The following is a 16,590-nucleotide window of genomic DNA, read 5'->3' as shown; positions in this document are numbered from 1 at the left end:
GGTCTGTGCTCATTTTAGGATTGGGAGAATAAACGCTACTGAAGGTTGTATTACAAATGGGTCCTTGCAAAAGTTCATCAGCCTCTTCAGTTTTCTTGTCTGTTAATAACAGAGGAGATCCACATCCAACTGGCTCCTGAAAGCATGAAGATCTTACCTGTTTGAGAAGAAAGGCACTATTGTTAGCAGCACTTTACTGACTCCTGTAAACTGGATTGAGTTCACTAGTTCAGAAAAACACTAAGATTGTGACCATGGAGCTTTTCTATTAATAGAATCTAAAAAGGACTAATCATGGGATAAAGTAGTAAATTGTTTCTTAGTCTCTTAGGCTGCTAGGAAAATTCCTGAAGCTGAGCATTTTCAGCACAAATTCTATCACCTGCACTAAAACATACCAACTGAAATGCCATAATATAGTTTAAGTAATTTACAGCTTCCCTGGGTAAGCTTACAGTTCATAAAAATCCCAGGTGATGCCTGGCTTTTATCAATAACAAATTGCAAAATAAAGGCAAAGAGGATTTTCATATGAGTTATTAGAAGAGCAACCAAAAGTACATGGGGATGCCTGTCCGTGCTGAATCTACAGTTCAGAAAAGGTTTAAATCTTGAAATGAAATGATGCATAATTCATTGTGTTCGGGTCTGGTTTTCCACAGGTACAGTGTGCGTTGCTAATGCTTTTCCTTATTAAGTATAACAAGTAGCCATTGGTTGGGCAAAATAATCATGAACACTGATCTCAACTGGAAACTTTCAACCCCTGATCCTGGAAAGAAATGTCCTTGAGTTACCAGTCCTGAAAAAGGGATGTTTATTTATCTTTTGTCTATCCCAATGAATGTGTCCCATGAACATACTGATCAATCTAGCTAATGATTTACACTTTATCGAGTCAAATGAGTTGAAAACACAAGCTGCAAATCTCTCTAACTTTATTTGGTAGGTATGTAGGGAAGGTTGTCAACTTACTCGAGTAAAATGCTCAGATCTAGAGGGTTATTTTCAGTAATGCTGATCTGAATTATGGAACTTGCAAGAAAAAGCAATAGCTGCATATGCTGATGTAGTTTACAACAGCTTGGTGCAGAGTCCAAAACCCAGAATTAACAGAAAAATTGAAAATAATCAGTTATTTGGAAAAATGATTTCCAAGTGTATTAAATTATTTCACTTGACAAATAACCAAAAAGATTACTGACATTTAGATAGAGACGGGTCTTCTGAGTCTAAAAGGTAGCTGCAGCGTATAAGGCTCTTCTCCACGCAGGCTAACACAGATGGACTATTCCACTTCATGGTTGTGTTTTTGCAGATGGCACACTGACAGTTTTGGAAAAATTGTGATTTGCGTCCATCAGTCACAGACATACCTGGGACACCAGTTCCCTGATCCTCTGAGCCACAATAAAAGACTGTAGAAATTTTTGCTCGGTCAGTTACTGTTAGTGTGTGAATTCATCACTGTAGCTTTATTCACACAAAAGCAGTTAAGAGTCTCCTGTCTGTGCCAGAGTGAAGAATCACTGCAGATGTGCTTGCTTGGGTTTTCATAACGAATGCTTATCACCTTTAAATGTAGAAAGAAAATTCCAAGCAGCCAGAGGTCAGAAAAATCAGAATCAACTACTTCCAGAAGCCCATATTTTATCTGTGTGTATTCTCTTAAGATACAGCTGGGCTGACAAAGGGTGGCCTAGTCTTCTTGGAAACAGTTGACATTTTCCCACTTATTTCAGTATTGACTTGAAGTTTTTAATCAAGCTCCAAGTGTTACTTGCAGCTATGAATCAAATATAGGTGAATTTTCCCACTCCTGCCTAATGGGAATAAAGTTACTTCCTACTTTCTAACTACCAGTTTGAAGATAGATACTGAAAATGAATTCAGTTTACTGAACTTACTCTCTGGGTAAAACAATAACTGCCCTCCGTGCTCCCATAGTAGGCAATCTGTTCTTTACTGGAACTGAACAAGAGCATATCTAAGTCACCAAAATAATCTAATTTTTCTATAAATCTGACTTTGTATGCTTTTCTTGTATTTAATATAAGAATCAAAGGAAGAGTAGTAGTAAAGCAAATTTCCCATGAACTTTCTTGACAATGTGACCTTGACTCAGATACCCTTTAACTGAAATAATTCAATCCCCAAATCTTTCCAGGCTCAGGGTTTTTTGGTGAGGTACTCAAAAAGGTGGCTGTAGCAGGGTGTATGGTTTGTATAAAAAAACCCGAACAAAACAACAAACTTCTGATTTCACAGGTAAGCTAATTCTGAAGAGGTAGGTAAGTATGCAGGTATACACATAAACAGACTGATGTATCAAAATCCCCTATTTACACAAAAACACCAAAACAGTCTTCCCAACTTGTGAAAGCCTTGATTTCACTGCTACAAAAGCAAACAAAAACATCTGGATGTGACAGGTGTTGCAGTGTGGATCACTCTGAGGCACTGGAGTTAATTTACGGATGTTGGGAAACAAGTACAGCTTTGGTAGTTTTCTTCTAATGAATGGTGTCCCTGTTGATGTGGAGAGTCAAGAAACCATATTTCTGTTCACCCTTTTCATGTTTAGTGCTCAGATGACGGTAAGAGGCATAGCACTACTTGGTTTTGATTAAAATACATAGTTTTGTCATATAAGATCGTCCAGCTGGGGCTGACAAAATCAGTTCACGTCCTTGTAAGTGATGCTGTTTTACTGGCTGGCATGAGGTTAGGGATCTGAGATCTGCTTCGGAGGTTGCTGTCTTACACCCAGACACCTGTTCCTTTTGCTGCCTCAGGGAAATTTATGGACATGGTGTAAGCGGCTGGGTGAGAGCAAGTGGGCATGATATTCTTACATTGGGAAAAGCTGAAGTACCGATTAGTTGTGAAAATGTTGCGTTGAGGAAAAGGCAGTCATCTAGTAACTCTAAGTACTAACATCCAGCATAGATCTTGAATTTAGCATTTTTGTTCTTCAGTACTGCTTGCTGAAGAAGAGGATCTGAAGCTGTCTGACTACAGTACTATGAAAACTCTTCAAATGACTGGATTATCATAGCTCAGAGTGAAAGGGGAAATGAAGGCTTATTTAGCATATTCCCGATATTTCTGAATTGTCAACTTGGTTGGCAGCATATACCACCTCTGAGAGAAAACATCTGTGGCTGGAGTCAGTAGACCTTTAACTTAATGGGAAAACACTTTCTCAAACTTGGGATTCCCAGCCTAGACTCTAGGAAGAAACCTCTTTCCCACAACTAACTGCATAGTTGACATATTTTGGTTTGGACACTGATTCTCAAGAGTGGGAAGATGAGTTCATTTTATTACTGGGTTAATTACTTCTTATACAACCAGTTTCAGTATGTACATTTTAAAAATGCACACTTTCAAATTCAGAAAAATATTAAGCTATTAGGGAAGGAAGTATTAGGTATGTACATATTAATAGATGGGTCACTCCTATTCTCATTCATACTAATGAGTATGTAAATCCATCTGATAAACTACCTTTCTTTTTAAAAGCTGAATCTTATTTGTGTTTTGAATTTTTCTAACTTCAGCTTCAAGTTATTGGATCTTTGCCTTTGCTGGAAGTTAAGGCAGACCTCTTGAATGAGGAAGGTATTTTGCTTGTTTAATACTTTCTGTAAAGTTTGTTTGCATTTCAAATGTTTTCAGAATAGATAAGTTCTGCTTTCTAATGTGTAAGTGATCAATGACTTGTCCTATGGAAGGAAATGAGATTGCTGCTGTTAATGACATTAACAGAGTTCAATCCCTCCCACAAATATTTGAGCAAGGAAACAGCTGAGTTTGATGGATAATCGCCATAGAAATAGAGTTCTAACTTTAAGCAGAAACTGGTTTTGAAGCCATAACAATTTTTTGATGCTCGAAATTGTTGGGTTCTCTCATAGGTGGCCCTATTGCTTAACTCTGGAGTGAGTTCTTCTAATTATCACATATTTGCTGATAGAGCAAATTAGTGTTCACCTCTGAGTCATGGACAGTGGAAATTATAATTTCAATGGGACATCAAGTTGGCAGTTGCCTGTTAACGTGTTTATTTTCCATGTTTCTTTTTTGTTCTAGACCGGTAATCATTACTGTTCATGTTCCACAACTTAATTTACCAGTTACCACAAAGCCTGTAAAATCCAAACTAGGTGCTGATATATTCAGTATGATATATTAGTTAAAATCACAGCAAATTGTGAATTGCTACAATTTATATAGACAAGGGTCTGAATCAAAATCTTGGATCTAAAACACACCAAGCTTGAGGAGGATTTGGATTCAGATCTAAACTCTGTGGTTTGGGTTTTCCTTTAATCACATGGTGTTACAAACATCTATTTCATGTGTCTAAACTGTCCCAGCTGTGCAGAGTATTGCCTTGAACATATTGGACTTATTTTTATACAGATGTAAATCAGGAGTTACTTTGCTAAAGTCAATGCAACTGGTGCCAGTAGATGATGTGTAAGGAAAGGTCTGTACTTTCCATATGATGTCTTTGTATGCTAATAATATAGAAATGACATATATTTTTTGCATCAGCTTTGGGAAGAATCTGTCTGCAAGTCTTTGCATGTGCATGAGCATCATGCAGATATGCTAGCAAACACAAAATATAAAGGAGTTGGAATGGCAGCTCTCTACAATGGCCGTGTGAGACCTTTTAAAGTAGGCCTCAGTGCCATTGCTGTATCCTCCTTGCTGTCTTCCCCCACCTCACTGGTTTCTTCCAGGCTCTACTACCACCAGTGCCTTCTCCTCACCCTTTCTGTAGCCATGTCCTGCTGCACCCTGTCAGGGCACTGGGTTTGTCATTGTGCCGTTTGTCTCTCAACTTTTAAGGCTATCACTCATCAGCAATTAGGAACCAACATTATATAAGTGTTTGAGGTAAAGAGAATATTAGAGCTGGATCAAGTGTTGATTTCCACTCCAGCTTTCCCTATTGAATTACATAAAGGTTTCAGCTGAACCTGAGCTGTAAAGAAACCCAAGCTTTTCTTTAGGTTGGACAGAGCTTGCAAAAGTGTTCTGTTTTTGTGTCTGTCATTCCCCCTCTCTCCATCTTCATTATTCTTGCATGCATATCCAGTTCCAGATTAAACTGTGGCTGTTCTTGTGGTATTTTTTGTCCTGGCCAGAAGCAGGAACTCCTGGAAGCATTGCTGCAAAATCCTTTTGTTGAGTGTTCCTGTGTAGTTTTCCAGGCTTGCTGAATCTAATCTTTGTGTGTTTTCAGATTCACACTGGATGAAAATAAATTACCATTCCTTTACTTGTGTCTTTATTTGGATGCAATTGCTATTTTTCTGTTTCATCAAAGGAAGGGGCTTGATTTATCTGTCCTAGTGAAAGGGGTCTGACTTGCACCATATTACACCACCAAGGAGAAACTGCCTTACAGATTCTTATTTTACAAAGATGATATGTGGTCTCTGCACAGCTGCAATTCCCCTGGAGGAAGATGGTCAGACTTCTCATTGGGGGTTGTTCATTCTTACCTCTTCTAGCCAAGAACAATATAAACCAGGGTGAATCAAGGGTAAGATCCGTGCAGTTACCAGTTCGGTAATACTTAGCGTGAAAATATAATCCACTAAGGGAGCAAGAGAGAAAACAGTGAGGCCCATGAAACATCATGTTGCATACTTTATCAGATAGAAGAAACTGGTACTTCAGATAGCTCCGGGCCACTAATAAAAGAGAGTGCAAGAAGATTAGATCTACAAGCCCATCTTCAGCAAAGTATTGGGTCTTGGCTAAGGAACATACAAATCCTGACACCTTCCTTTAAGTTGCCATTCAAGTTTGTAACTTTGAGGCAGGCAAGGATGAGCCATCGTAGACTGCCTCCCCTTGAGAACGGCAGTATTTCAAAGCTTGCAGACAGTGTGAATCCTTTAAGGAACTGCGGGGATCTTCTTTTCGTGTATGTAAAATACATGAATAGTTAAAACCTTTTTAGAACACAGGTGAATTTTGTAGCAGTTATCAGTTGTTCTTTCAGTCTCTTCAGAGCAGCTTAAACAGATACCATAGAAAAAGCAAGCCTGTTTTGGCTCTAGTTTTTGTGATATCCATGATACAACATACATGATTCATCAGAGGTGGATCAAATTCAAACTGATATCTGTTTATGCTGTGCCAGAACACAACTTTATTTAAAAAGCGTTCAGCTTCCATATTACACATAAACAAAAGGAGAGCAGAACTGGGGAAAACTCAAAGGTAAAAGGCAACCTACAGGGTGACTGGGGAAACTCACAACCCTAAAACTTTAAAGCTAGGCACTTTTACAGTGGTTAGATAACGGTGTGTATTCTCTCACACCGATAACTAAGGCAATCCAAGTTAGGGCTTAAAGGTTTATATTAGAAGACTGTTCATTGCTGAGAACCATGTTTCCCCCAGACTTATCACTCACTTTCTCTACTGGAATTTTATGTATGCTTAACAGTAGATAACTCCTGGAATCTATCTCCTTTCTATTGGCGGCACCAGGTCACCCGCTCCTTTATCTGGAGTTCAAGATACAGCTTAAAACCTCACATTTGTCTGTACTACTTCTGCAGGGATTGTTAGATATAGTCTTAAAATTTGCTGGTTAAATTTATTCATAGCATTTTTCTCTATTTTAAATCATTCTCTGTCACTTCCAGAGTTTAAGTTTTAATATTTTCTGGGTGTGACTTTACTACAGCCAAAAAACAAGATATTAACTGGATTCTTGTGCAGGGTTATGTCAGTCTTGTTGAAAGAGCTTGGAGTATCTCTTGATGGACAAGATTTTTAGGCTTAGAAATAGGAAGAAGAAAGAAGAATGGTAACAGGCAGCAACACTTTATGAAGCTGTGTATGCAATACAACTACAATATTGCATTTGTCCATTGTTTCTTTGGGTGTTCTGTACATGTGAAAACATGATATTATGTTTCCATCTGTACAAGGCTGTTTTGTTTTTGAACTCAGGAGAAAGGAATCGTGTGATAAATGGAGCTTGCTATGCCTCTTTGTATTTGCCTTTTCTCAAAGTTTAGGACTGGAACACTGTTGCAAGAAGCAAAGCTTTGACTGGACTTACTTAAACAGTAAGAGTGAGCTGTTCTTTATCATATTAATTTCAGTTGACTCATGTCATTTCATCTCCCAAAACCAATGATGGTTGGTTAAGATTATATCCAAGCCAGTCATAAGTTACCAATGAATCAGTAACAGAATATTTTGGGCTGGTATACAAAAACATCTCTTGCTCCATATTTAGTTAGCTTGGATCCTCTTGTGGTTCAACAATATTTTACAGAAACAAAACATTCTCAACTTCAGGCAGAGTCCAGTTTCCTTAATAAAACTTTTAGTGCAAGGAGGGTAAAGAGTTTAGCCAATTTACAGCTGCATTCCTCTTAGAGCGGCTAACAGACATTCATCTTGCATACTCTATGTTCAAGGCTTTCCACAGTCATTTATTTTGACTATCTGATAGATGTTGTGATATTAAAAACATAGTATGCAGCAGATAAATCATGATATCGGCTCCTTGTTGTGCTAATCCTCTCTGCTTTTCCAACTGGGAGAAGAAAAGATTGAAGTATTTGGGTAGGGAAGCCATGCTAAGGCACGTATCCTTCTTGGCTGGAGTATTTGCTATTTTTCTCAGGTAAACTTGTAATTTGATTGAAATATTGCTGTTGAGAAGCACTATGATACAGATTTTAGACAAATTAGTGGTAAGCAACAATGTTTAGAAAAACCTTGAAAAATATACCTCTGCCTTAACAGTAACAGTTTGCTATAGAAACATTAATGTATCACACCTATTTTGTGTTTTGATGGATATATTAACAATGAAACATTGTTTCTACACGTCTGACAGCTACATCAAAGACGTATCTGAAAACTGAGGTGTCCTAAAGCTAAAAAAAAACATAACTAAATAAAACACTATGCTAATCTGGCATAGAAAATCCAAGTAATCCATGCTCAGCAATAAATAAGCCCAAGAGAACTAAAGTGAAAGTCAAGTCTGTGGCCTCATTCAGAGTCTCATCTTGTGGCTTTGGCACTTACTTAATGTTTTGCTCTTATATTGCATTTTTCATTCATGGTTTATGAAATGCTTTAAAAAGACAAGTAATAATAGTTTGATTTTTTGGGTGAGGACTAAAGAAGCACCAAGAGATTAAATGGCTTGTCTGTGATTTGGTTAGTTCATTGTAGGTAGAAAGGGCAGAGTCCTGAGTTCAAATATTGCCTTGATTTTGAGGGAGACCTGGTTCTTTTAAGGAAGGAACATTGCAGGTATATACCTCTTACAAACTGTGTTGTTGCTCTCCTCTATTCCTCTAGGCTCAGAAGTGGAGAATTGTGTGAGACCTTGAATTCAGGACTTGCCCTGAAAGAGCTAAAAAACCAATCGGTACCACACTGTTTTTCAAAACTTGAGAGAATTAATGGCGTGCAGAGCCAAAACAGCTCATCCCATGCTTTTCCCTTGGAACATCATCCTAGATCCCATTAAAAATGACCTTCAGCAAAGATTTTTTTAATGGAAACAGAGAAGGTCGTAATTTAGTTTATAAAACATTCTCAAATGTTTTTAACTAGAAAATCCTTATGCCAGTTTTGAAGGATTCATACAGTTTCTCTTATTGTGTCCCTACTTTGTTAATGAGCCGGGCCTTTTTCAGCCATGACTAAATCTTTTTGTAGGAAAGAACATTTGGAAGGATGATGCATGTGGTTAAAAAATAGGAATGAGTTTCTGGAGTCTTGGGTTTAATTCCCAGCATTGCCACAGACTTCCTCTGTGACTTTGGACAAGCGACCACATCTCTGTGACTAAATTCACTGGCTGTAAACTGATGGTAGTGGAATTTCTCTTCTTCAGAGGCAAGCTGTGAGGAGAACGTGTATTTAGATATCAAATGCAGCTGCGGAGGACTTAGATTTTTAACTTTCTAAAATGTGTGAATCCAAAAGAAGTACTTAAAGGTGTGTCCATTTTCTATGGACTGTCTCAATAATGGGGAAATGCCACAAAGTCATTGGTCTCATTTGTATCAGCAATCTGTGGTACTTTGGCACCTCTTTCTGTCAGACAGCTTCACTGCTGAACATACTCCCTTACCTGGGAGCCTGAGTCCATGCCAGTGACAGCAAACCTATGGCAAATGTGTCAGAGTCAACTAATGACTAAGTAGTGGCTGGAGCTGTGGTGTAGACTGCAGTAGTGATGGACCTCAGGGAATTTTAATAAACCAGGAAGGCCTGGCCGTTAGGTGCTTGTAAGATATGGTTAGGGACATCAGCCTACTGGATGACATCCAAAAGGTGAAGTGGTAGACTGTGCAATGACAGAAGAATAACTTAGTCGATGTATCAAAGACAGTCTGTGCTAGATCTGATGGTGGACAATTTCTTTAGGTTCCCAGGTCTGCATCTTATCTAGAAGATGACCTTTCTAACAGTAAATATGGGCACACTGAATTCACATAAAAGATTCACTCTTCTGTTTCTGAACAGTTAAACAGTGAGTTACATTTGCCAAGGAGCCTGAAAAATACCCTTGTTGATCTAGTCCAAGCCATCTTCATGGCTGAATATGTTTAGATTGACATTTATCTTATTTATCCAGATTGCTTTTTAATGTGGTCAAACACTGTCCACAGAGAGCATCAGTAGCCTGTGGTGGGCAGCTTATAATTCTGCTTAGGTGCTTGGCCAACCTCTCCCTAGAGGGAAGGGAGGCAAATGAGCAATTACCCTTAGGCCAGCCACTTAATGCTCCTTTTCCACAAGGGGAGGTGAGAATGCCTTAGCAACTGCTGTGGCATCTACCCTTCCTCCTCTGTGTGAGGCAGAGGGCAGGGAGCAAAGATTAAGCTTTTTTAAAAATGGCTTCGCTATTTCTTTTCTTCCTCCCATGCCAATGAGATTTGGTCAAAATTAGCCATCTCACTGCTGGCTTTCCAGGCCACTGCACACAACAGAGAAACAAAGCTGTGGCTACGGTTGCTCTGCTTGAGCTCACAAGCACCAAAAGACAAAATATGATTTGCAAGAGCCAGGTCCCAGACTCCAAGGAAGACAACAACTTGTACACAGGGGAGGAAGAGGATGTGGAATTGGTGGATGGGTATGTCTGTTAGAAGGTGTCCTGGTTTTGGCTGGGATAGGGTTAATTTTCTTCCTAGTAGCTGGTACAGTGCTGGGTTTTGGATTTAGGATGAGAACAATGTTGATAACACACCGATGTTTTAGTTGTTGCTAAGTAGTGCTTACACTAGTCAAGGACTTTACAGCTTACCGTGCTCTACCGAGCAGACTGGAGGTGCACAAGAAGCTGGGAGGGGGCACAGCCAGGACAGCTGACCCCAACTGGCCAAAGGGACATTCCATACCATGTGACGTCGTGCTCAGTACATAAACTGGGGGGAGTTGGTCGGGGGGCAGCAACTGCTGCTCAGGGACTGGCTGGGCATCAGTCGGAGGGTGGTGAGCAATTGCGTTGTGCATCACTTGCTTTGTATATTCTTATTCTTACTATTATTATTATTATTATTAGGAATTTATTTTATTTCAATTATTAAACTGTTTTTATCTCAACCCATGAGTTTTCTTCCACCGGGGGGGAGGGCAGTGAGCGAGCGGCTGTGTGGTGCTCAGTTATCAGCTGAGGCTAAACCATGACAGAAGAGGATGGGATCTCTTAAATATTCTTCCAAATGCTATAATCTGTGCAAAACTGTATCAGGGAGCTATTTTCCACAGTGAAATAGGAAAATATTTCATAGCTGCCACCCCGTCCATATTTTGTTGGTCAGTTCCACTGCATATAAACAATACCTGTAACATGGAGTAATTATATGCTTCCAACAAAAATAATCTGAGAGGATAAGATTCTCTGACTTTTCTAGTATGACTAGAAGCCACAAATATAAAATACTGCATCAGAGACTTTGGACTCCAGAAATCTTTGCTCTTGGGTTATAGAAATATGATGTTTAGATAAGTTCTTGTTAAGAGCTGGAACTTACTGGACCTCAATTCTTCCACTTTGGGGGGTGCGAGAAAGACTGATTAAAATGAAATACCTGTTCTTTAGAGCTCTGTTTTTTTTCTCTGTTGTATTTTCAAAGTACTTGGAAGAGTTTTCTTATCACTAATACAGAGTGCCTAGGCTTCCTTAAGTGTGTAAGAGTTGGTTCTGATTGCATCCCATTTCAAAAAAATCTGTGATATAGGTGATTTTTATCACAGGATCCTAATCAACTGATATAATCTTTTTCTGTCTATTCTCAGCTCCACTGTGTTTAGAAACAGCATTGTTTTTTTTTTTACTTCTGGAGTGCAGTAGTCTCTTCTACTGTTGATTCTTCATCCACAATACAGTATGCATGACTGTCATTACAGCTTATTTGGGGATTTTTTTGGTACAGTGCCTACTATGGTGGGGTCTTTGCTCACTGAACTCAAATGGAAACTCTGCAAATCCTCCTCTGTCAGGTTTCTCATCCCTAACAATTCCTTTTGCTATTGAGAAATCTCACACATGAGTGTCCACGGTGGAAAGGGACTAGTGGGTTGAACTGCTAGTATGACGATTCTTTAACATTCTCTGGTATTGCTGGGTAATCTTTTAGGACAGATTTAAAAGCTACTGGCCAACTGGTGTGTAGAAGGCAAAGAACAGCAAGGAAAATGTGTTCTGCTACAAAGCAAGCAGAGACCACTTAAAATGTGATACAGAACTTGGAAAAAATCTTTTTTGTTCTGGTAAATTGCCTGGTTTGGATCATGGTTTGTTGACCCCTCCCACCCACTTCAAGATACATACAAAACTTTGTTTTTCATATTCAAGGGTTTTTCTTTAGCAAAAGTCCTCATAATAATTAGAAATAAATGGCTTCCTAATGACTTTTTTCCTTGGAAAACAATGGTTTAAATTAAAGCAAAACTGTTTTTGCCCAACATACAAACAAACATACAAGAGTTCCATAAAACCCCAAAGCTGAGAGGAAGTAGAACTGCCAGTGGTTTGAGAAAACTGCAGCCAGGTTCTTGTGTCCCTATGGAAAGTGTTTTTTTCTCATTAGACTGGCTTGTTAAACCCTTGTATATTCCAAATGTGTACTGTTTAACTGTTTGCTTTTAGCATGATTTCTCCTTTTAAAGATGACAGTATTTAAACCTAGCAACATGTTGTTTTAAGATCAACAGTTTAACAAGAGCAAAATCTGCCTCCCAGACTCAGCTGCCTGCCTTCCTTCCAAAATACTTTGTTCTGAAGAAGTTGATGGCAGTGATAAATGTAAGAGAGTTAGAGCTCTGCAGTTATTGTCAGCAAGTTAGCTTTATGGGTTGGGGATTAGACCTTTGATGCCTTATCGAGTTTCTGCCCTGCGTGAATCAGTTGCTTACTTGATTTAAATTACAAAAAGAAATGCTCTGTTGTGATATTGTCTCATACTGTGTCTTCGTCATTTGAGATGCCCTCCGTGTTCTTTAGTTCCCCGGGAAGAGAAGGCAACCCGCCATATGGAGAGTGGCCAGTTGCCTGCTGATCATGATAGGCATTAAATAGAGTTGCATAGAAACTCGGATATAGAAAAGCCCTGTTTAGCTGAGCCTTTCTGTCCCCCCACAAAGGGAGATTGTTCCCTACAAGTCTGTAACACAACATACAGTACTGTTTCACTTTAGCTTTTGAGGGGGTCCCCCTATTCCTTTAATAAATGATTTCCTTTTCACTGAGGTAACAGCTTCTTATGAAGTTGTCTTTTTGACATCCTCCAGTGTAATTGCTGCTGGACTGCTATGCAGAGCTGCTGGCTGCTTGGGCGTGTGGTGGGAAGAGAGCAGAGGTGAGCTGGGAAGGAGGTCTCCCTTTTGTGATTCCAGGGAGCAACGAGGATGGCAATAGCTTGCCCTAGAGACCAATGTTTGAGACCATCTAGAAGATAATTTTCAGGGTTTCGCATGTCCTATCCATCAGTGGATGAGGAGGTTTCTGGCCTTTGTGACAGAGGTTCAACTGAATGCTTCTTATTTTGAGTTATAGGTCATTGCTCTTAGTCTTATTGTTCTAAGCTACCTCAGATGCTTTAAGGCTGTCTGTTGATATTCTTTAATCCTAAAATAAACCCCTCAAATATAGAAATGTTGATCTGGCTTAGATTTTATTTGCATTTTAAAATAGATTTTCAACATTTTAGAAGCCAAAATATTTTTCATGTGAGCAGCCTTTGAACAAGATTAAAAAGTAAAATGTGTCTATTTTCCCAAATTGTTAAGTGAATTTTCCCAAATTCAATTTTCCCAAATTGTTAAAGACACCGACCAGGTAGATTAGCTGTGTGTGAGGAAACTGGCTAACAGGATAGTTGTGCTAGCCCACTTATATTCTGAAAGTTGGGTCAGTACTCATGAAAAGCTTAAGTAAACTAGAGGATAATTCAGTACATAGACAATGCATCCCACTGTTTCTCTGTTTATTTTCTCTCTGTGTGACTTCTGGCAACTGAGAAGAAACACTATAAATGACAGCAACCCGCCAAAGAAAAGATTATGAATAACAATACCACAAGAATGAAGGGCATAAAGTTACCAGTGACTTGGGAAAAATGCAGAACACTGGACGCATGACACATCTAGAAACTAGTGGATTGCCGAATACCTTCAGATTAGAAACCCTTTCAATTTGAGTTTCAGTGTAAATTTATGGTAGATTGTTTTGTCTCTGGTAGCCCAAGGTCTGTTTATCTGTAGGTGTTTCTTGACTCTGTTGAACCCCTATACTTTGCTGGTAATACTCTGAAACCAAAGAAGTAATGCCACTGGACACAGAGAAAGAAAAATATATTTACTGAAGAAATAAAAAGGCTGAGATCTCTCTAATTAGCAGTTGTACATACATACAAAGGACACCACCTTCCTGATAAGAGTTGTCTTTTTTTTTTACCACATTTTTAACAGTGCTGCTTTCAGCACTGTACTTAAGACTGTCATGCTTTCCATCCCAATCTACAGTTCAATTTTCAGGCAACATGTACAGCAAGCTGATACCCTAAGTTTGGATACCATTTAACTTTTTTTGATGGTGCAAAATGAAAGAAACCAGCTGTTTATGTTAAACTGGCATTCAAAATAGGTAGAATAAAAATCACAGGAAGATTTTTTTGATCCCTGAAAAGCCAAGTAAACTATTTTTTGGAAGAAAAAAAAACTTGCAGTCTATTTGTCCTTGCTGTGGTGCACTTTTATTACTTCTAAACATCTGCAGTATTAAATGTGTGGGCTGTTTTCATCTATAGTGAATACACTAGGCTCAGTTTGCAAAAACGAGTGGTTTCATGAAATATGGAGGACTCCTTATCTTGGAAGTGAATGAGTAGTCAGATAATGGGTGTTTCAGTGTCACTGACAGTGTTTGTTGTGTCTTGAAAATTAAGACCAGTAGTTCATTTTTAGCTATATAGGGTCAATGCCAACAAATTGTTCATACATTGTTTCTGATGTTTAGACTTTGCAGCTTCTGGCATGACTCATTTGGAGTGAGTGCTTTGTGCTTCCGAAGACTATATTGTAGGAGCATTCAAATGAATCAGTGAAAGGTCCTTCTGAAAGGGTAGTTCACCAGGGCTGAGTGGTACTCAATAGGAGCCCAAACCTGCTCCTATTGAAGTCTGTGTATTTACCTTAGTAGCGATGGAACCAGATCCTAGAATTAAGCTGTTCAAGAGAATAGCTCTTCAAGAGGTATGATTGCACTACCTTGACGTTTCTTTTCCAGACAAAGCCAAATTGAGAGAAAAAAGAGAAGATTTGGACCCCTTGTTTTTTTAGTGTTTAATCAGATTTCCTGGTATACTATACTCAGAATGCTTAAACACCACAGAATGCTCTTTTGCTGTAACTTCCCCTTAGCCTCCAGAGACTAAAGCAATTCAGTTCATTTTTGATCAAAACTATAATAAATAGAAGAAAAATCTGCTCAGCTGGCACTTTTGAACCCCTTACAGGGTCCATTCCCTCCTTGCCTCCCAATGCTTCTCTAAATTGGTTGTGGTTCCCTGCCTCCCCAGCCCCTAAAATAATTCCTTCATAGTATATTAGAAATACTGAAATACTGTCGAGCCACCAAATCACGGGAAGTCTTTTTAAGTTGGTGAGCTGTTGGGAGGAACTTTTTTTGTGATATGGTAATGATGAAACTTGGGATTGCATGTGTAATAAATTGATGTCCATTCTTTCTTCAATGCAGGAAAGAACGTGTGTCACTCAGTTTGCTTCAATTTTAGCTCAGTCCTTCCCAGTTTACATGGTTGCACAGCTGAGATGTTTTGCCTTTTTTAGTCATCTGTGAAGCAGCAGTAAAAAGAAGTGATGGATGGGCTGACATTCAGCCCCACCGTCCCTCCATCAATACAGCAAAGTAGAACTCACTTAAAAAAATACCTGTTAAAGCAATAAACATTTAAAAAATAACATGCCAAAGCAAAACATATCAATCAAAAGCACAACCCTGTTTAATAGTCAATTTTCTGTGCTGGTTGTAACAAGATGATACTGTAGTTTTGTCAGTGAGTCTCCAAGAGCTCCACTGCACTCCAGGCACTGAGGGAGTAAGGCACAACACTGTCCTAATTGATAGGTAATTTGTAGCTGATGTTGGGTACTGACCCAAGAGTGATTAAAAAAACCCAACCACCACCACCACCACCACAACAACAAAACCCAAAAAAACCCCCAACAAACCCAAACCCCACCTTCCCACTCAGTGAAATTGCATATTCCAGCTGTTTCTTTCAACCATCCTTGCTAAAGTTTACATGGAAAGAAGTCTGATGTCATAAGTTACACATTAAGAGTTTCATGAAATATAATGAGGCAAAGCAGGGGGTGGGTGTCTGTGTTCAGAGATTTAGCAAGGTCCTTTTCAATAAAACAATGTCTCACCAGGCATTAGAGACAATTCTCCCTCCTGTGTCCCCCTGCAGATGGACAGACACCTACTGGAGACCTTTGATAAAGTTCTTTTTGAAACTAGAGCCCACCTCTATTTTAGTCATCTGGAACCTAGGATTTTGACTATTTCGTCCCCTTTGTTTTTCTTTGACACTATAGGCTGGATTAATGTCATAGGACTTCAACCATTTACAGGAGAGCTAGCTGATCAGACTTTCCAGTTCATAAAGTGGAAGGGACGTTTCTAGGATGTGATCCATCTTATCCCAAGTCAGGTGAATCTTATCCTAAAGGTGCCAATTTCTAGTTTCTCTAGTCTATGCAACTAGCTCCCCATTATGAAATCATGGTCATGGCTTGCTGCCCTGTAGAGTGCTGAAATATTGTGGCTGGAGTACTAATTTTTTGTGTGAACAGCGGTAAATGAACTTTCAAGAACAAATGTTCATTTTTAGATGTCTGAAATAACCACATTGAAGTCAGTAGTCTGCTCACTTGTGTGGTAGTGGAATATAATGGAAAGATTCTGATTTACACCTTTACCATTGAGAAGAGACACAGAAATGTTTTGATAAAGTTCTTTGTTGTAAGTGCAAACAGCCTTGC

At 39.0% G+C, this 16,590-nt stretch overlaps 1 protein-coding gene across 1 annotated transcript in view; it reads left to right on the top strand.

Annotated features, from left to right (window-relative positions):
- The first annotated feature begins 2,477 nt into the window (after positions 1-2,477).
- SMOC2 (SPARC related modular calcium binding 2) overlaps positions 2,478-16,590 on the top strand; it is a 124,450-nt gene continuing 110,337 nt past the window's right edge. Inside the window, exons 1-3 of the mRNA XM_009329252.1 lie at positions 2,478-2,597; positions 3,564-3,624; positions 4,096-4,099. Of these exons, the coding sequence (XP_009327527.1) occupies positions 2,478-2,597; positions 3,564-3,624; positions 4,096-4,099 (185 nt within the window). The remainder of the gene's footprint in view (positions 2,598-3,563; positions 3,625-4,095; positions 4,100-16,590) is intronic.

The sequence above is a fragment of the Pygoscelis adeliae genome, unplaced genomic scaffold (assembly GCF_000699105.1).
Source record: "Pygoscelis adeliae isolate BGI_AS28 unplaced genomic scaffold, ASM69910v1 Scaffold77, whole genome shotgun sequence".
Lineage (NCBI taxonomy): Eukaryota > Metazoa > Chordata > Aves > Sphenisciformes > Spheniscidae > Pygoscelis > Pygoscelis adeliae.
The sequence above is the reverse complement of the archived record's forward strand: the minus strand, read 5'-3'. Positions and strand labels throughout refer to the sequence as shown.